Source organism: Hylobates moloch, unplaced genomic scaffold (assembly GCF_009828535.3).
Source record: "Hylobates moloch isolate HMO894 unplaced genomic scaffold, HMol_V3 SCAFFOLD_4, whole genome shotgun sequence".
Lineage (NCBI taxonomy): Eukaryota > Metazoa > Chordata > Mammalia > Primates > Hylobatidae > Hylobates > Hylobates moloch.
The window spans coordinates 159,755,810-159,776,026 of record NW_026652279.1 but is presented as its reverse complement, the minus strand read 5'-3'; the positions used below and the strand labels follow the sequence as shown (position 1 = coordinate 159,776,026).

At 39.2% G+C, this 20,217-nt stretch overlaps 1 protein-coding gene across 16 annotated transcripts in view; it reads left to right on the top strand.

Annotated features, from left to right (window-relative positions):
• Positions 1-20,217, top strand: part of DOCK9 (dedicator of cytokinesis 9) — a 293,481-nt gene that overhangs the window by 156,139 nt on the left and 117,125 nt on the right. For all 16 annotated transcript variants that reach the window (XM_032151176.2, XM_058438033.1, XM_058438030.1 and 13 more), the window contains exons 3-9: positions 291-380; positions 4,618-4,700; positions 7,164-7,233; positions 8,933-9,028; positions 9,986-10,120; positions 15,626-15,800; positions 16,727-16,794. In XM_032151176.2, the coding sequence (XP_032007067.1) occupies positions 291-380; positions 4,618-4,700; positions 7,164-7,233; positions 8,933-9,028; positions 9,986-10,120; positions 15,626-15,800; positions 16,727-16,794 (717 nt within the window). The remainder of the gene's footprint in view (positions 1-290; positions 381-4,617; positions 4,701-7,163; positions 7,234-8,932; positions 9,029-9,985; positions 10,121-15,625; positions 15,801-16,726; positions 16,795-20,217) is intronic.

Genomic DNA, 20,217 nt, shown 5'->3' with positions numbered 1-20,217 from the left:
GTTAGGGACTTTGAAAGGGGCCTCTACCCTGCAGGAAGGGCTGAGCTGGAGGGATCTGTGGGCCCCTGATCCAGAAAGAAGCAGGAGCTGTGACCCAGCCTGGCTTTGGAACTTGAGGCTGCCCAATGGAATCTGTTATGTGTGACCAAAGGAGGCAGCTGCACTGGATGGGAGAAATTGGAGGGACTCTGTGGCTGCCAGGCCCAGCTGCAGGGCACACAGCTGCACTCTGAGGCTGGCACCTGCCTCCTTCACTTACCCAAGGCTTTTCCTCCTGTTTTTGTTTCCAGACGGCCATCCTGAGACGACAGGGTCGATACATATGCTCAACAGTGCCTGCGAAGGCGGAAGAGGAAGCACAGAGCTTGTTTGTTACAGAGGTAAGGCTCTTTCCTGCATTAATTTGCATTTTGAAGTCATTTTCCCCTAACTGCCTCCTTTTCTTTAAATTTCAAAATTGTCAAGAAAGTGTCAAAGGGGTAATTATATTTCCATGATGGAAGTTCAAATAGAATAATGTGAATTTTTCAGACTCTGAAACTTGGACAGAAATGTCCGCAGGGGCTATTTCTTTTTTACATTTTTATTATTTTTAAAACTTTATTTATTTGGAGGGGGCTATATCTGACTACAAAAAGTGAATTCCACAGAATTTATCTCATGGGCTTAAAATAAGCAGTAACTCGTAAATGAATTCACTGGAAATCTGTGGAAGGCTTTGTTATTGATACTGTTTTTAAGGGTGACACACACATTTATGTATCTTTTATTTCATTTATACATTTATATTTGCGAGTTATTTTTGACTAGTTTAGTATTCATGAAGTACTAGCTGATAATAAGCAGGGTCTATTGCTAGTCAATATGTATTATTATATATATTGATTACTGTATATATTCCTAATCAAGATACATTGATTAATATTATTTTTGTTTGAAAATACAAATAAAATTATCTTATGGAAGAAAGATAAATTATTTACTTTTTAATTTTAATTTTTTGAGACAGAGTCTTGCTCTGTTGTCTAGGCTAGAGTGCTGTGGAGCAATCTTGGCTCACTGCAACCTCTGTCTCTCCTGGGTTCAAGTGGTTCTCCTGCCTCAGCCTCCCAAGTAGCTGGGATTACAGGCGTGCACCACCACGCCTGACTAACCTTTGTATTTTTAGTAGGGACAGGGTTTCAGCCTGTTAGTCAGGCTGGTCTGAGACTCCTGATCTCAAGTGATCTGCCCGCCTTGGCCTCCCAAAGTGCTAGGATTACTGGCATGAGCCACTGTGCCTGGCCAGAAAGAGAAATTGTTACAATTTAGGTTGTTTGCTTTAGTTTTCCCCCTTGGAGTGTTTGTTTTTTCCTCCAGGTAATTTTAGGTAGGAAGGAATAATTAGATATTTTAATTTTGTTTCTTTTAAGTGCTCCTTCATTTAAAAATAATGATTTTTTTTAATCCTGGTTTTTCTAGTTGATATTTAGATCATAAATATGCCCATCAATAAAATTGCTTACTATAAGGAAGCTATATATACTCTTATAAAGACCAATTAAATAACAATATTTAATTTCCATTGAGATTTTTGAAAAATTAAATATAAAATTAAAAAATTTTTAAGTGTGTTCTCTCATCTTTCTGAAGAAGTAACTTCCTGTCTTACCTCCTTTGCCACTATATTAGTAAACTTAATTCCAGACAAATATAGCCAGATATATTTGTGATGTAGTTATAAATGTCTTTTTAAGGCAGGTAGTGGCAAACTATGACCTGCAAGCAAAATCCAGCCTGTAGCCTATTTTTGTAAATAAAGTTTTATTGTAAAGCAGCCAAGCACATTTGTTTACATATTGCCTATGGCTACTGTCACCATGCAACTCAAAGTTAAGTAGAGATAATATGATCCTCAAAGTTAAAAATATTTATGATCTTGCCTTTTACACAAAAAGTTTGTTGACCTATGTTTTAAAGCATGTGGCAAAATTATTAATTGCTAACTCAGTTCTCCCAGTTGATTAAAAAAATATGGTTTTTTGAGGGAGAATTCTCCATTAAGTTATTTAATCACTGCAGGTTGAGCAATAGCTGCTTCATCCTATGCTGCTGGAGCCAACATAACTAAACACTTTTGGGACCCTTCCACTTGGGTGGAGTGAACATCACTTCCTCTTCATCCTCTGATCCAGAGAATGACCTAATGGCTTAAAACAAAGCAAAACAAAGCAGAAAAAAACTTCAAAAACCTTTCAGTGTAACTTCAAAATATTATTGAATTTCACCAGTTTGAAATGTTAATCATATAATCAGTCAGTCACATTCCTGTGTTTTTGAAGGTACAGTTCTCCGGTTCTGGCTTTCTGATGGGACTCCTTATCTCCTAGACTTTCTACATCCCCGGAGGGGTGCGGGTTGCTTGCCTAATTCTGTGCTTCTGCTTTGGAATTTAGCCAATGCCTGCTATGTAGATGGTCAACACTGGCTTGTTAAATCAATGAATCTCAATACTTAGCCAGATTCACTGTGGAGTTTTTTGTTTTCTTTTTGTATGTGCGATTCCTTATGATTATAAATATTTGAACAAAATAAACTGTAATTATTTTCCCCATTTTGCATAAGGTATTAAAATCTTGGCCAGGCGCGGTGGCTCACGCCTGTAATCCCAGCACTTTGGGAGGCTGAGGCAGGTGGATCAGGAGGTCAGGAGTTCGAGACCAGCCTGACCAACATGGTGAAATCCCGTCTCTACTAAAAATACAAAAAGTAGCTGGGCGTGGTGGTGTGCGCCTGTAATCACTCGGGAGGCTGAGGTAGGAGAATCGCTTGAACCTGGGAGGCAGAGGTTGCAGTGAGCCAAGGCGGCGCCACTGCACTCCAGCCTGGGTAACAGAGCAAGACTCTGTCTCAAAAAAAAAAAATAAATAAATAAATAAAAATCTGGGCTCCATTCATAAATGCATTTATAATATACAAATTTATGCTGGTTTATTTAGTTTTTAATTGGGCAGGTACATTTTATACTTCAGAATAGTTTCAATGTCCTGCAGGAGACTTGGTGGTACAACTTTAGTTCCAGTGCTTGTTGAAAAACCGCTGTGGCTCTTTGAAGAGAATAGGATCATACCCACAAGACCGTGTTGTACATAGTTAGGCCTGACTACTTAGCTGTGCCAGTGGACCTAGGGGCAGTAGTGGGAAAGTCCAAAACTATGGATTATTCTGAAATCTGACTGGTTTTGGAATGAAATTTTGAGTGTGAATGTATGATACTTGAAATGTGAAAATGCTTTGAGAAATCTAAAAAAATCATTTTGAAGGATAAAATAGCATTTTAAAATATTCGTAACTACAGAGTAAAAAAATCAAAAAGTTTGCCAGCTCCAAAATCTGACTCTGCGCTTAGCCCTTCTCTGCCATTTGTTCCACCTCTCAGAATAATTTTAAAAACTTACATTACCTTCACATCACACATCACACCCTTGCCAGCAAAGTGCTTATTGTAGAGCCTGGCACAAAATAAGCACTTGCTGTTGTTGCAATTTTTACTTTCATGAGTTTGGAGGTGGAGGGGAGTTTGCTTCAGAAGGCCTTCAGACATGGCCTATGACACAGATAAAAAAGGTTGACAGTAGAAATGATGAAGTGAAAGAAGCAGAATAGAGACGTTGTTCATGTTAGTTATAGCCAGAGTCAAATAAACTAGATAAGGCATAAATACATTTATCTACCTATGTTTTCATTGATTCACTCATGCTTTTTTTACCCCCACACTGAAGTATGCACATATATAGTCAAGTGCTGACTGGACAGAAGATCATTTGAACTAAGCTGATTTTAACTGAAATTCTTTAGATTTTGATTTTGACTCATTCATATTTGAAGATCTGGTGGATGAGGCATTATAATCTTAGGCTTTATGCACTATTGGAGGATCTTCGTGGGTAGATGAATGACAGACACCAGGCTGGCCCATTGAATCTGTCATGTGACGAGGTAGTTTGAATGCGGTCTGTGTAGATTAGGTCACTAATAGAATCCTTGGCAGTGGAGGACTACATTAAACATTCTGTACACACACACAGATGAAAATGTCATGGTGCTAATATTAATTGGAATGCAAATGTTTCTTCCTAATTATTTCACTCTTTTCCTTATGAATGGAAAGAAAAACTGAGTGTAAATTTTTACGATAATGTTAACTAACAGAGCTAGCTAGTTCTAATATTAGTAAATACCATGAAGGCGTCTTTAAGTTCATGCATTCTATTCACTTTTATGTCATAGTAGAGGCCACATGGCTTTTTAAGAACCAGATGCTTACTCTGAAATAGTCCATTGTTAGGTAAATGTCACAAGGTTAGGTGAAGTTGTCTCCTTGTAAAACCTGCTCTCAGATCATTAATGATGATAACTTAAAGTGATACTACCCCCAAGGGTAATGTTTCAGTGGTTCAAAGTCTCAAGCTTCACAGGAATCTCTGGTGGTGGAATTTCAGGCATTAGCTAGTTGATGGGAAAAAATTTTTTTGATGTTTGTATGGGTATGCCTTCACAAACTTTCCCAAGTGTTTTCCAAAAATCATCACGTCTTTCTGTTTTTTATTTTCTATTTTTAAAATCCCCCTTCAATAGTGCATCAAAACCTATAACTCTGACTGGCATCTTGTGAACTATAAATATGAAGATTACTCAGGAGAGTTTCGACAGCTTCCGAAGTGAGTAAGCTATATTATACACATAGGGAAAAGTCTTTGTACTTGAAATGCTTGGGGGGAGGTATGTAACTTCATATGCAATCAGAGTAATTGGGGAAAATATTTCTAGATGGTTCACGTGTATGTGGTGTAACTATTGTTTACAGGGCCTTTGATTGTAAGACTCAAACATGCTACTTTGGTATTGGTAGGTAGTAATAAACATGTAGATGGTTTAATTATGTCCAGTGATTCTTTTCATGGTACCACTGATAAATAAATAGGTGAAATTTTTTCACTACGAAATATAAAACAAACAAAACATAAGTGTACTGAAATATGCTGCAGTGCATTTTTTCCTTGAAAAGAATATTTTGAAGAAGATAATTATAAAGAGCATTTTACATTGAATAAATTTTATGTTTTTAAAAAAAGTAAATCAAGAAAGCATTTTCCCAGTTAAAAATTTTTTTTTTACCTCCTTTAATGTATTAACTTATTCTAGACTATACCAAAAGCAAGTGTATTTAGATTGAATAGTGGTGGCTAAAGTGAATCAGGGGTAGCTAGGTATTGCCTTGACATACTATCTGTTATAAAAGGTTCCATTTTGTGTTGCTTTAAAGGAATACCTGAGACTGGGTAATTTCTAAAGAAAAGAGATTTATTTATTTATTTTTATTTATTTATTTTTGAGACAGAGTCTTGCTCTGTCATCCAGGCTGGAATACAATGGCAGGATCTCGGCTCACTGCAACCTCCACCTCCCAAGTTCAAGTGACTCTCCCTCCTCAGCCTCCCGAGTAGCTGGGATTACAGCCACGTGCCACCACACCCGGCTAATTTTGTATTTTTAGTAGAGACGGGGTTTCACCATGTTGGCCAGGCTGGTCTCGAACTCCTGAACTCAGGTGATCCACCTGCCTCTGCCTCCCAAAGTGCTGGGATTACAAGTGTTAGCCACCGCGACTAGCCAAGAAAAGAGATTTATTTCACTTATAGTTCTGCAGATTGTACAAGAAGCATAGCACTGGCTTCTGCTCAGCTTCTGTTGAAGACTTTTGTGCTGCTTCAAAACATGATGGAAAAGGTCAGAGGGAAAGTTGGCACTTGTGAAAAGAGACCAAAGAGGAGGAGGAACCTCAGTTTATAATAACCCATTCTCTTGGGTACTAATGCATTTCAGCAACAAGTAATCCCATCTTGCCAGGAACCAGAATTCACTCATTACTGTGAGAACAGCACCAATCCTCTCATAATAGATCTGCCCCATAACCCACTAGGCCCAATTATGCAACAATGGGGACCAAATTTCAATCTGAGTTTTGGTGGGAATAGAAACCATATCCAAATAGCAGTTGGCAAATTGAAGTATACTTGATTTTGGGAAAATTGAAAGCAAATAGTGTTGGATTATGTTTTAAAACTAACCATCACCGATGAAAATATTACTTGAGACCTGATTAATGTATTTTTCTTTGTGTTTGTTACATCTTTGAGCTGGAACCTTTTATGCTGTTCTTAGTAGACGTAGCTGTTTGTTTTTCCTCCTTGTGTGGCTTTGCCACTCCTTAAGAATGTTCGGCCAATTCCCCGATTGCCTCTTTTTAAACCTCAGCTGGGAACACTCCCTCCTAGCATTATCTTCTCCAGATGGGTATGCTCTTTAGTTCTATATTTACCCAATCCTCCCTTAGGGATTTTTAAATTCTTCGCATTGGATTGGCTTAACCCATCTTTGTTGATCCTTTTGTTCATAGTCTCAGGGTTGAAAGATATCAGACTATGTGATGTCGTATACTTATTATCTAGTAGACTGCTGGTACATGTTCCCTCTTGGCATTAATGAGAATTTCCAAATGTGTGATGAGAAAGACAGGGAGAATCGTAACAGTGGTGAAGAACACAGATTCTGTGTTCTGCCTCGGACAACTCTGCCCTCTGTAAGTCTGATTTTCCTCATCTGTTAAATGGCCTTAACAACAGTCACCATGATTAAAGAATTAAATGAGAGGGCACATGAGAAGTGCACAGGGCCTGGCACATCATACCCATTGAGTAAATGTAAGCTGCTATTGGTATTGGTGTCTTGTTTTTGTTGTGGTTAATACCATCATTGTTAATTGGTTTCAATGCAACAACTCAATCTTCCTTTTTTTTCCTCATAAACTTTGTATTTAAAGTTATTCTACCAACTCTTTGTTCATTAAAAACTAATCCACTTTCTTATTTTCAGTATGCCTGCTAACTCCCCAGAAGCTATGCTGTCTTTTCCACATAGCTTTTTGGAGCTTTCTTACTCAAGTCTCTTGGCTTACTCACCTTGAAAAGCAAGGGCATAGATGGTTTTATTCTTTGTCTGAATAGAGAAGCTGGGCCATCTTTGGATTTAGTAAAGGCTGGGCCCTCTGATGGAGGAGGAAATGCAAAGCCTCTTCCTTGACTAGGCATTTCTAAAACAAATTTTCTTTGTTGTTTTTATAGCAAAGTGGTCAAGTTGGATAAACTTCCAGTTCATGTCTATGAAGTTGACGAGGAGGTCGACAAAGATGAGGTGGGATACCTGCTTGCTGTTGCTTTTCTTTTCACTCTAGATTTAAACATCAATTTTACAGACTTATAAGATTAGTTAGAAAATTACCAACATTTAGCCAAAACAGGCATTGGAGTGTTACATGAAACGGGAATAATTTTTTAAAAATGTTATTGATTGATTGGAATAAGGTCTGTTTCACCTTTACTGCTTAGCATTTCATGTTCTCCTGGTTGTGTTTATTTGTTCGGAGATCATTTTCAAAGACTTGAATCAGATCTGGCTACATTGTTAAAAGATATCAAGATGACTTAGACCTTGAATTTAGGTTGTTTTTCAACAGATCTCGAAACAGCTGCCAGCCAGTAGATTTAAATGGCTATTTCTTCAATGATTGCTTTTAGTGAAGTCTGATTTTATCAAGCCCACTCCCCCTATTCCTAGAGAAAAGCTCATGACTAAAGAACTATATAAAGGGAGTAGGGCATTGAGGTGAGTCTGCCCACCGAGTGAGGGAAACCTCACAAGAAGACAGTGCCCATCTCTGCATTTCTCATCCTCCCCATTGATTGTTAAGTGTCCCATTGTGAGTTTAGGTTTTTCCTTCTTTAAAAACATTGTCAGCTGAGCTATAACATTAACCATTCATTAAGCAATGTGCATGTAACAAATTATTTTAGAAACTACTTTTAAAATAATTCTAAGAGAAATTACTGCTCATTCAAAATGAACAATATATTGGGAACTTGGAACTGATTGGCATGAATAGTGACAGGAGGACCAATGGAAATATTGCATGTAAGGGCATACACTAAACTGTAAAATCCTAGATGGTAAATTTTTATATTATTGCTATTAATAGCAATATTAAAACCACCAATATTAATGTTGAGATGGTCCAAGACAAAGCATATGATGAGTCTTTCTGCAATTGTCTGTATGATTACAAAAGATTTGCCAGATTGTGTGTGTGTGTGTGTGTGTGTGTGTGTGTGTGTGTGTATTTTTCATCTGTCTATTATAACATACAAATATGTGCTTAACATATTTGTAGCAGCATCTGGCAGCTCCATGCTCTTCTTCTTAAATCCAGGTCTTGCGGTGTGGGGTCTGTGCTTAAGAAGCAGGTCTCTTCACTTCTCTCAGCTCTTTCCTTCCACTTCTCTGACTCCCCCTTTTTTCCCCTCTATCCCTGCTTGCATTCTTGCCTGTCTCTCCTTCTTTTTCCCCCCATCACTTTATCTCTCCTTTCTGTATTGCCTCACATTTCCTCCCTTTCTTTATTCACCTTTCCCTGAACTAAGCCTCTGGGAAGGTTTCCAGGAATGTGCATGTGCTTTCGTCCTCTGACTATAGGGAAGTGTAATTTGAAAACATTTTTTCGTGAAACCAGGCAAAACCTTCCAACGTGAGTGGTCAGTTGAGGTATGTCCTTTTTGGTCCTTTCTGTGGCTCATTAAACACTGACAAATAAAAATTTGGACAGGAGCTAGCTTTGCCTTTAATGGAATAAAGTTTTCAGAAATGTAGGTGGGTCTCTCTCTTTCACCGCTAAGTGGACTTTTATGTGACTTGTGGGCATTGGTGTCAATGGGTACTTCAGTAAAGGGGCAATGGACAACTTGGCACAAAGGGAATGACCTTCCCATTGACCAAACTCACAGCAAGTAACCCAGGTAATAATGGGAGGCTGACTGGTGGTGTTTTCCTTCTCTCCTAGGATGCTGCCTCCCTCGGTTCCCAGAAGGGTGGGATCACCAAGCATGGCTGGCTGTACAAAGGCAACATGAACAGTGCCATCAGTGTGACCATGAGGGTGAGGACGCGCATCACTTTGCCCTCCCCTCTCACAAGCCCTTTCTGCCATAGAGCTCGAGAATAATGCTCAAGATGAATGCGCATGCTGTTCTTCCCCACAAAAGGGACATTGTCTGATTCCTAGGATGCTCCCCTGGTGATAGCACCCCCATTGGCACAGCCTCATCCACCCACTTTCCCTCACTGTCTTCTAACCACCAGCATAAGGAGACCATCCCTGGGCTGGTGTGAAGGTGCAGACACTGACATAGGCTTTCTTCTCTGTAGTAACCGAAAAGTGCTCTTTGGTACCTCACAGAATGTCACAAGGGGCTATCTGTCATGCCAATCCTGAGCACTTCTGTGGAGGTGTACTGCAACAAAGTCAAGTAAAGCAAAAATTGAGGATGAAAAAAGAAAATAGTTGCATAGAAGAGAAGGTTGCAGAGAGAGACGTCAAACCAATAGAAGAAGCTATTCAGGAGAAAAGTGGGACCAGAGAAACATGAGGATTAATAACAAAGGGAAAAGAAACAAGGGAGTCAGGGAGAAAAATTAAGGAGGAAATGTGACTGTCATTACCCTGAGGCTGGAAAATCGTTCAGCGTCATGAGGCAAAAAATAGTTCCCATTCTGTGAGCAAGAAACCCTGGGGATTTTAGAGAAAGTTTCTGTCCTTCTGTGCTGCATCCGAAATTGGAAGTCCCTGCACTGCTTTTGGGTAGTTATGTAAAATCTCTGATTCCGTGGGTGAGAAAAATGACCCATGGATATTAGGGGAACCACCTCCTCAGAACTGAGATGCAGTGAGCTTCTTAGATGGAATGGGGAGTCTTAACCCCGCAGTGACCTGGAGCATCAGCTAGAGTGAGAACGGAAACAGGTTTTATGTATGTGTATAGTCATAAGTGGGTTATTGATAGAGATTGTGACTCTTCATTTTGAAAGAATAGCTGTGTGTGTATTTTTCTCTCAGTCATTTAAGAGACGATTTTTCCACCTAATTCAACTTGGCGATGGATCCTATAATTTGAATTTTTATAAAGATGAAAAGATCTCCAAAGAACCAAAAGGATCAATATTTCTGGATTCCTGTATGGGTGTGGTTCAGGTAAATATGAAAAGAGTTTTACCATTATGTTTTCTTATCTGCAGTAGTGCTTACATGTAAATTAGCAGATTTAAGCAAACACTTCCAAAAATGGCAATATGCATGGTAGAAATACAACATATAACTTTCAATGAGGAAAGGCTTGTTTTTCATCATTGTAGAAGATGGAAGGGATAATGCAGAGGCAGAATTATGCTATGGCAGGCAGGAGCACTCTGGCTTGGCCACTTTATAGCTGCATGACCTTTAACAGGCTACTTAATTCAGATAATGAGAATGTTTCTTTAATATGGTAAATGAGTACATTGGATGAATCAGTGCAGGAAAATATTTAAAACACTTCATAGTATCTCAGTGGTGATTTTTATTGCTAGCGTTATAGTACCAGTGGCTGTGTAGATCGGTAAAGAGATTAGGTTTCAGCGCAGATTGAGTTCAAATCCCCGCTCCTCCACTTACCAGCTCTGTAAATTTCGAGATGTTATTTAACTTCTCTGTACCTCAGTTTCTTCATTTGTTAAATAAGGATAATGGTAGTACCGAATATGGTTACTGAGAGGGTTAATTCATTACACATGTAAAAAGCTTAGAACAGTGCCAACAAATGGTAAGCATTTGGTCAACATTAGATAGCTTTGTTATCATAGGGCTGTTGTACTTTTATATCATAGGGCTTATGTACTTATCCTTTAAAATTATTGTTAAAGATAACACATGAATGTATTTTTATTGTAAAAAATCAGACTATACAGATAAAGTGAAAGTCCTTCTGGACTCCTTCTCCCCTCCTTCAGTCTCTCTTTTCTGAAGGGAGCTACTACCAGTTTTGCGTGCATCCTTCTATAGCTTTTTAGCATTGTCTTTGGAAGACAGTTGTCAGTTTCCCTGTCGATCATCTGTCCATCCATCCATCCATCCATCCATCTGTCCACCCCTCCATTCATCCAGCCTTGCCACTTTCAAGGAAGATTTAAGGCAGCAGCTTATAAGCATACGTGGGACATGGGATAGCATAAATTTAAAGTGGGGGTGAAAGCAGAAAGATAAACAGGAGATCGGGGTAAGGGTGAGAGAAAATAGAATTAAGGAGAAAGCATATGTTTTGAAGATCTAACACCTGCTATGGGTGGGCCACCACCTGGGCTCTATGCTTTCTAACTTGGAGACCTGTTCAGTTGCACAATTCACAGTGCACATAAGATACAGACAATCCAATTAGTCGGAAGCTGCCCAAGTAATCTCAGAATGAAGATCATTCAGGCATTTTTCTCGGGGTTCCCCTCAGACAGAAGGCTCTGTGATTGATGAACAATCTTCCTAACAACCCCTCACAAAAGATTCAGTCACCATTATCAAAGAATTCTCCCTTCAAATAACTCCATGATGGCCGATCACATCAGCCTGTAGCTCAATTCTGTAAGGAGATTGTTTGGTGGGGCCAGTGTGTCACAGCTATCTGGTTTGACCAAAGGTATACTTGTTATATATTTACATGTTTACCTAGAATTAAAGTGCATTTTCTTCCAAGGAATACATTTGTCTGATTGAAACAGCCCAGCCCAGCAGTGGCTCACGCCTGTAATCTCAACGCTTTGGGAGGCAGAGGCGGGCGGATCACCTGAGGTCAGGAGTTTGAAACCAGCCTGACCAACATGGTGAAACCGTATCTCTACTAAAAATACAAAAATTAGCCAGGCATGGTGGCGGGTGCCTGTAATCCCAGCTACTCGGGAAGCTGAGGCAGGAGAATCACTTGTACCTGGGAGGCGGAGGTTGCAGTGCGCTAAGATTGCGCCATTGCACTCCAGCCTGGGCGACAGAGTGAGACTCTGTCCCAAAAAAAAGAGAAACAGCCCAGCAGTGCTGAAGGGCAGTGCTTCACCCCTTCATCACCCTCACCCACTCACAGCCTATTCCCTTGAAATAGTAGTGGTGCTAGATCACAAGTGTTCAATGCTGTTTCTTCATTCATCAGTTTTGGACGTCATTGCATGACATCCTGTGCTGGTAGATAGGATTTTAGCTCCTGGCACCCTCCTTTGGCCTCTAGTCTGGATGAATTGCTTTCCCTGCCCTACATACCTGCCATCTAGACATTCGGCCTGTCTTCCTCCCTGTGTTGGGCTTCCTGTTTCTAGGACCTTATGCCTTCCTCTTTCTTGTTCTACTTTCTTGTTTTGGGGGAGCACATCTTCTGCAGCTTTCTGAGGAATTGTGTGTGAGATGTTAATTTTTTTAGAATTAGGGTATCTGTTCATATCTTTATTTTTGCATTCACACTTGACTCATAGTTTGGCTAGTTATAAAATTCAAAGTGAAATCATTTTACCTTGGAATTTCAAGGGCATCCCATTGCCATCTAGTTTCCACTGTTATTTGGAGGATTCTGATGTTATTCTGAATCCCTGTTCTTTGTGGTCTTCTCTTTAGTGTTCTAAAATTTTGGTTGTTGTGTCTTGATTTTTATTTTATGCTTTGGTAAGCTCTTTTGTTAAGGTATAACATATAAATAGGAAATAAGGTATAACATATAAATAGAACATAAGGTATAACATGTAAATAGAAAATATATACCTAATGCATGTGTGACTCGGTGGATCTTTCTGGAGCTCGGCTCTCTCTTGTCTTTGTGCTGTTTTATTTCTCGTCATTCTGGAGACTCTGCCCTGCATATTCTGGCCACCTTGGTCTTCCCCAGTTCTGGTCAGCGTCTTCTACTCAGCAAGATGGCAGGGCTCTGTTTGGATTCCCCTTCCTGTGCCGCAATTCAGATACTGCCTCTAGGCAGAAAGCTGAGGCAGTGTGGGGCTCACTTCAGTCTTTCCCTTCTACAGAGAAAGGGCTGCACTGCCTTTTGTCCCGTATCTGAAAACAGTTATTTCATGTATTTTGTCCACTTTTCTAGCGATGATGGTGGGAGAGTAAGTCCATATCCTGTTTCTTCCTTATGGTCAGCAGTGGAAGGGAGGGATCCAGAATCAGATGTCTGCAGGGACCAAGAAGGTAAATTAAGTGACAGAGAGGCCTGGTTGCAAAGCAATAGGGAATGCTGGGGTGACCTGGAGCCCAGTGCCCCATTTAAAGGGGGCATCTCCTGCCCACCTGCAGCTGGTGCTGCCAGGTGGAACCCCCAGCTCAAAGGTGCCAGATCATCTGGTTTCTCAAAAAGCGAGAAATGCAGAATTTGAGTTAAACTTTGGTAACTTTAATTATTGGTAACTAATTTTAAAAACCACTTTGAAAAATAAATAAAAAACACCAAAAGGTAATTTGAGAGGATACAAAAAAGCAAACAAACAAAACACCACTGTGCAGTACCCCCGCCCTGCCGGAAAAAAAAAAAAAAAGAAAAAGGTAAAATACATGAAAGTATATTTGGGCCCACGTTCAAGACTGTGGCACCACTTAATGCTCACTGAAAATTGTTTTCAGTCAACAGCTAATGTGGGTGTCTCTTAGCTGGCAATTCAGCCTCCTCTGAAGGCCACCACTATGAACAATGTAATTATATCAGAGTATGTTTATTGACAATGTTTATGAAGTAAGGAGTGCCCGAGTGATTTATCAGTGACAGTGAATTGGCTTCTTGGGTGGGATTCCCAAGTAGGAGTTTTATTTGTATTCTTTAGTCAAAAGACCTTTAAGTTACTTTTTAGCTGAATTTTCTGGCACTGACTTTAAAAAGAAGGTTAAAGCAAAGCTAAATATATTTGGCAACCTGATTTTTTAAAGTAGGAAGTAATTATTTTTGTTTTATAAGAGAGTTTTGCTGCCTGTTTCTGGCCCAGGGACAGATGTTTATAAGTACAACTGCCCTGAGCTATCAATTAGTCTCCGGGGTGCATTTCAAAATCTAAGGTTCTGACTTCAGTAGAAGTCTCTTCCTTCAAATTGTCTTTGCAGATGCAGCTGATGGTATTTTTCATTTAATAAAGTGTATCCAAGGCTTCAAAAGAGTAAAATAATTTGTTTTTATCTATGTCTGTTTATAAACTAAGCATCAAAAGTTGTGATTTAAGTGTTTTTAAAAATTATTACTTATGGATGTTATAAAAAAAATTAGTTGACTGGTGCTATGAATTGAAAAAAGTGGCTAAACTAAAAAATTTTGAAGCATTTTAGAACCCTTAAAATTTATTATACTTATTTTGCAGATGAGAAAACTGAGGCTCAGAAACAAATTATTTAGAATTGAGGCCTAATGTTTTTTTCTCCACTTTTAACTTTCTGTTTTCACGATTGTGAGTATGCAGGGAAAGGAGAGAAAACTCATTTTGTTTCAATCCTTTGACTTCTTCCCTGGTTCTTGCCTTGAAGTTTAAGTGAAATCCAAAGTGGCAATTACTGAGCCCACAGCAGACAGTCTGTGCACAAGAGTGTCTGGCTTTGCCAAGGGGAGCACTTGACTTTGCGTTTCTAAGAACTATGCTGCAGAATCACAGAGACTTTTGGGAGGGTTGCCCTGTCCCTGAGACCTCCACCAAAGAACTCTTAGAGAGACTGTGGATAACCCAGTAGGATTTTAGTGGCTTTATGGGGGGCTGTCCTGCTGGCTCACGTTAGTGGGAGTGTTTGATTTCATATCGCTCAGCCTGTTCTTACAGGGGATCTTGTGCCATGATCCTCAGAGCTGAACCTGTATCTACCTGGGGAGATTTTGCTCCCTGGAAGACATCTTGGAATGTCTGAAGACTGGCATCTATTGGCTTAAGGCCATAAACTTCGCTAAACATTGTACAATGCACGGGCCAGCCCCTCACAACAAAGAATTGGCCGCCCAAGTGTCAGTAGTACCGAGGCTGAGAAATCCTGGCCTAGTGCATGTTCATCTTCTGTCTGTTACTGCACGTGAACTACTGTTCTTGTTCTTTGAGCCAGTCACCCTCTTGCAGGCATGAAAACTGGAGGCATGAGGCAAGGCCACGGACAAGGAGTCCAGATACCTTTTGGGATTCATAAAGGATGGGAAAGTTCCAGATAAGTAAGCCAAGCATAATAATAGATAATGGTTGGCTTTTAAAAATGTGATACCATACACTACTTCATTAAAAAAATAGGAGCTGAAGAAATAGGAAAATTTTACATGAAATTTCATTTATTCAACAAATATTTTTCAAATACCCACTATGTGCGAGTCACTGTAGAGTCCATAGAGACTAAGGATGTGTAGCACTGACAAAAATGGGAGCACTGAGGAGGTTTCATTTCACTGCAGGGACACACAGTGAATCAGATGAGTATGTAAAGCAGGTAATGAATCAGATGGAAAAACAAAGCTTGCAGGAAGTGAAGCAGGGAAGGTGGACGGTAATGGGATTTCATGAGGAGGGGGCTTGCAGGGATTTCATGAGGAGGGGGCTTTCATGAGGAGGGGGCAAGCTATTTAAAATAGCTTGGTTCTAAATGCCAATGAGATAGCACTCACCAACAAATAAGAGAGAGAAATTATTTTAAAGCAGTTCTAATTCTTTTAAAGTATGTCTGTTTATCCTTTTTTCATTTCAGAACAACAAAGTCAGGCGTTTTGCTTTTGAGCTCAAGATGCAGGACAAAAGTAGTTATCTCTTGGCAGCAGACAGTGAAGTGGAAATGGAAGAATGGATCACAGTTCTAAATAAGATCCTCCAGCTCAACTTTGAAGCCGCGATGCAAGAAAAGCGAAATGGTGACTCTCATGAAGGTAGGTAGGCGTGGCTCCCCCCAGGCATGTACGCACTCTGTGGGTGTCTTTATTTTTGCCAAGTGGGTATAGGAAGGAGACCTGTGTTGCACAAGTACATGAGAGGTGGGATGGATAGGAGCTCTTTACAAATAGCCTGTCAGCAAAGGTTTTGTCACATTATAACCCACTTCTCTGACATTTTGTATATGGAAATCATGTAATGGGAAGAACCAAAGTTTTGGAGGCAGAAAGGGAGACCTGGGTTTGAGTGCCATAAACACTATATTTCAGCTTTGTAGCCTTGGGTAAACAACTTGTGTTTTCTGCGCCTCAGTTGACTCACCAATAAAATGGGAATAAACATGAAAATTGCTGGGAAGATGGGAACAGTAAATAAGAAAATGAATCTGAAGTATCTGGCATAGAATTTTACTGTATTATAAAATATTAGTAATAATTAGAATGCATGGGAGCGTCAGATTAAATTGGTGAGGAAAATCTGGCTATGTTCTTGACAATTCATGTTTTACTTCAACCCTTAGGTGGTTCCCAACCCTGGCTTCCCCTTAGAAGTACCTGGGAGCTTTTTAAAAATACCATTTACCTGGTCCCACAAAAGATTCTGATTTAGTTGGCCTGGGGTGGGCAGATCTGACTTTTACGGGGTCTCATGGACGTGTCCATGTGGGCTGTTGTTCATAGCTAGTGTCAGTTCTAACTGGACAGTGTCCGTGGTATACCAGCTACTCAATGTTTTGACTCTGATCACTGGGCCTGTGCATCAGTATTTTTTCAAAGCACCCCAAGTGTTTCCTGGGAGCATCCAGAGTGGGGAACCACTGTGTTCATTTGAAGGCATCTAAGAGAAACGGCCTTCCTCCTCCTGTTTCAAATGAAATGCTATGAATTACAAGTGACTCCGATAATCTGTTTTGCCATTTTAGATGATGAACAAAGCAAATTGGAAGGTTCTGGTTCCGGTTTAGATAGCTACCTGCCAGAACTTGCCAAGGTAACATCGTCTTATATCTTCTGCCCTTCGTTGAATGCTGTTGAAGTATGTCTCATTTCATTGGTTTGTCCAGAATGGAATCTGTTGAAATCATAACAGTTACATTGTGATTACCTCTCTTTTTCTGACCTGATTACGAGGTGACATGTACTCATGCAGTATGATTTCAGGTCTGTCTTCTAAAAAGTACCCTACAAAGTATTCTTTTATTATTATTTTAAGTGTTTTTTTCCTGATAATGCTTAACACTGCATCACAGGTACTGAAGAATAACTGAAATATGCAGGCAGGTGTTCTCATAATAGCATCATACTTCCCATGTCGATATATGTGCTCTCCCTTACTCAGGTTACTAGACACAGTTCCAAAGAGGAAGGACCTGGTAATCTTGCCACGAAACCTGGGGGTTGCCTGAGTTACAGAAATTGTTTCTGGGTCACTCTCAATGGAAGAAAAAATAAGCTATTCCTGTGTCTTACAATTTTGAGAAATTTAAAAGTTACTGAAAAGCACAAAGAAAAGCAAATCAACCATACTGCTACTCCCAGATTAAATATCTATTATGATGTTGCCTTTTTAGCTTCCATATTCTTAAAAGATATAAAACATCTGTTATAGTTGAAGTTCTTTTTAAACACTGTCCTTATTCCCATTCTCTTCTATTAAAAGTACTATTAAAAGTTTTACTTTCATTTTTATATCTTTACAAATAAATCTGTCATAATGATATATACGGTGCGATTTAGTATGTTTAAAAATGTTTTATAAATGCTAACATACCATATGTATTCTGCACTTTAAATTTACCCCTTTTATTTGTACTATATAGACTTTTTATTTTAGCTGTTCTATTTTTCATTTTTTTCTGTTATAAACAAAGCTACAATGACTATCCTTATACTTTGTGTCCTTGTGTGGATCTGAATGATTCTTTCTTAAATGAGAGACATGTCTTTGTCTTCTCTAGCCCTTTGCACTCTTACTCTGTTACTGCCCTTCTATTCTTTTTTTGATACTAGAGTGAAATGGTGACCCTCCACACCCACATCTTAAACACTATAATAGAAACATGGTTTATCTATATAGGATTATAAATAGACTAGCATTCAGCATTGACCTTTATTTTAAGACAACATGGCTGTTCTCAAGTGTAAAATCTCCCTCCCTGGCTAGGACTTTAGAGCATTGTTTTTCTTTAGGACTTGACTGTTACCACAGTATCTTTTTAGCACCTGCCTATTAAAGCTAATTTTAGTGCCACCATTGTAAACCACCTCCTAGTCTTGGAAGAGTTTTGGCTTGTGTGTTTGTGTTATGAATGTCTGTGTATCATATTTTGCATTGAGATTTGCTTTTTTGTTTCTGGATGTTTGGGGGTTCATAATTTCTCAAAACAAAATATTTGTGCCCATTTGGGTTTTAGCTTGTTGCAGCAGGTAATATATGTGATGCCATCTAGAATTCAGAAATTAACCTTCTGTACTTACTGGGTGAATGGAATGGATACCTAGGAGAAGATTCATGTTATTTGAGCCTAATGTTGATAAATTAAAAATCTGTACTTTTTCCTATGAGGATATACAGGAACTGTCCCCTCCTTTTCTTACTACCCAGCCAATATAATTCAGTATTGTTTGATCCCAAGACCTAGGGATATTTTTTAAGATATACATATATTTAATATAAATGTGTACGTTTATGTATATATAATTACTTTTTATAAGTATAATTGTATATTTTTTTCATTTAAAATATTTGGAACTATTTTTAAACTATGGGTTACAAGTTAGGTTAAGCCATTTTAGTTGGTGAAATCAGTTTGATTTCAACCCCTGCTTCTTTTTGTTTTGTTTCTATTTAGTTTTGTATTCTTTTTATTGAGGTATAATTTACAATAGCAGAATGCTCAAGCATGAATTGTAGAGCTCACTGGTGTTTACATTTGTACACTGATGTAAGCAGCCCTCAGGCCAGCTTGTACCTGAGACCCTTGTTATTTTGACCTCCATCACCGTAGATTAGTTTTGACTTTTCTAGACCTTCCTGTGAATGGACTTACACATGTACTCTTTGTGTCAGGCTTATTTAGCTAAACATTATGTGATTCACTTTAAAAAGTTTTTTTTAGGTCGGGCGTAGTGGCTCATGCCTGTAATCCCAGCACTTTGGGAGGCTGAGGTGGGCGGATCTTTTGAGGTTAGGAGTTCAAGACCAGTCTCGCCAACATGGTAAAACCCTGTCTTTACTAGAAATACAAAAATTAGCTAGGTGTGGTGGCAGGTGCCTGTAATCCCAGCTACTTAGGAGCCTGAGGCAGGAGAATCACTTGAACCTGGAAGGCGGAGATTGCAGTGAGCTGAGATCATGCCACTGCACTCTAGCCTGGGTGACAGAGCAAGACTGTGTCTCAAAAAAAAAAAAAAAAAGTGTTTTTTTAATGTAATAGAATTGAATGGAGAATATGAAAGTACACTGCCCTTAATAATGACATTATTTTTTATATGAAATAATGTCATTCATTATTAAGGGCAGTGTACTATTTATACATATAATGTGTGTGTGTCTTGCATAGTGATATAAAAGATATTTGTTTTTCTTAGTGTGCTATTATGTATATTTATTTACTTTCATTGGTATATAATGTACCTATTTTGGGAGTTCGTGTGATATTTTGATATCTGTATACAATGTGTAATGATCAAATCAGGATAATTGGGATAGCCATCACCTCAAACACTTATCTTTGTGTTGGGAATTTAAAACATTTCTTACTAGGAGTCATGGTCAAAACCTGAAAAATGAATCCTTGTTAGAGGATTTACTGTTTTTTCTTTCCCTCTGGCTTTCAGGTGTTTTAAAAATACTTTTATTTAGGAAGGTAGAAAAGGTGGAAAGTAATTTTTTGAAGGGGAAAAGAATGAAGAAAATGGACATGAGTTATTCACTCAGCACGTGGATATCTGTGGGCTTTGCCTTTTAAAGCCCAGCTCAGTGTCAGTGTGAGCAGCCCAGGCAGTAAGGGGAGGCCTGTGTTCCCCATCCCCAGCCCACAGCAAGAATGCAATTTTGGCTGTTTATCATCCCCCTTCAGGGTGTCTGAACTATTTGCATCGGTTGAGAAGGCAAAGAAGTTGATCTGGTAACTGTTGGTCATCCCATTAGGAGGGATGGATTCCATGGTTACAGAATCAGAGACTGAAGGATGCAGGGGGAGGGGTGGGGAGAGAGAACTGTGCAAGGAGTTTACTCAGGGGATGAAGAGGTAAAGAGGTCAGTATCAGGGAAGGAAGGTGTAAGAAAGGGTCAGGCTGGGAGGCTGGGCCACAGTTCAGTAAGATTGCAGAGAAAGGCCTAGAACAATGAGGGCAGGCAGAAGGTGGCTGAAGGTGTAATTTCATGGCAGGTTCCTTTTCTAATCAGCTC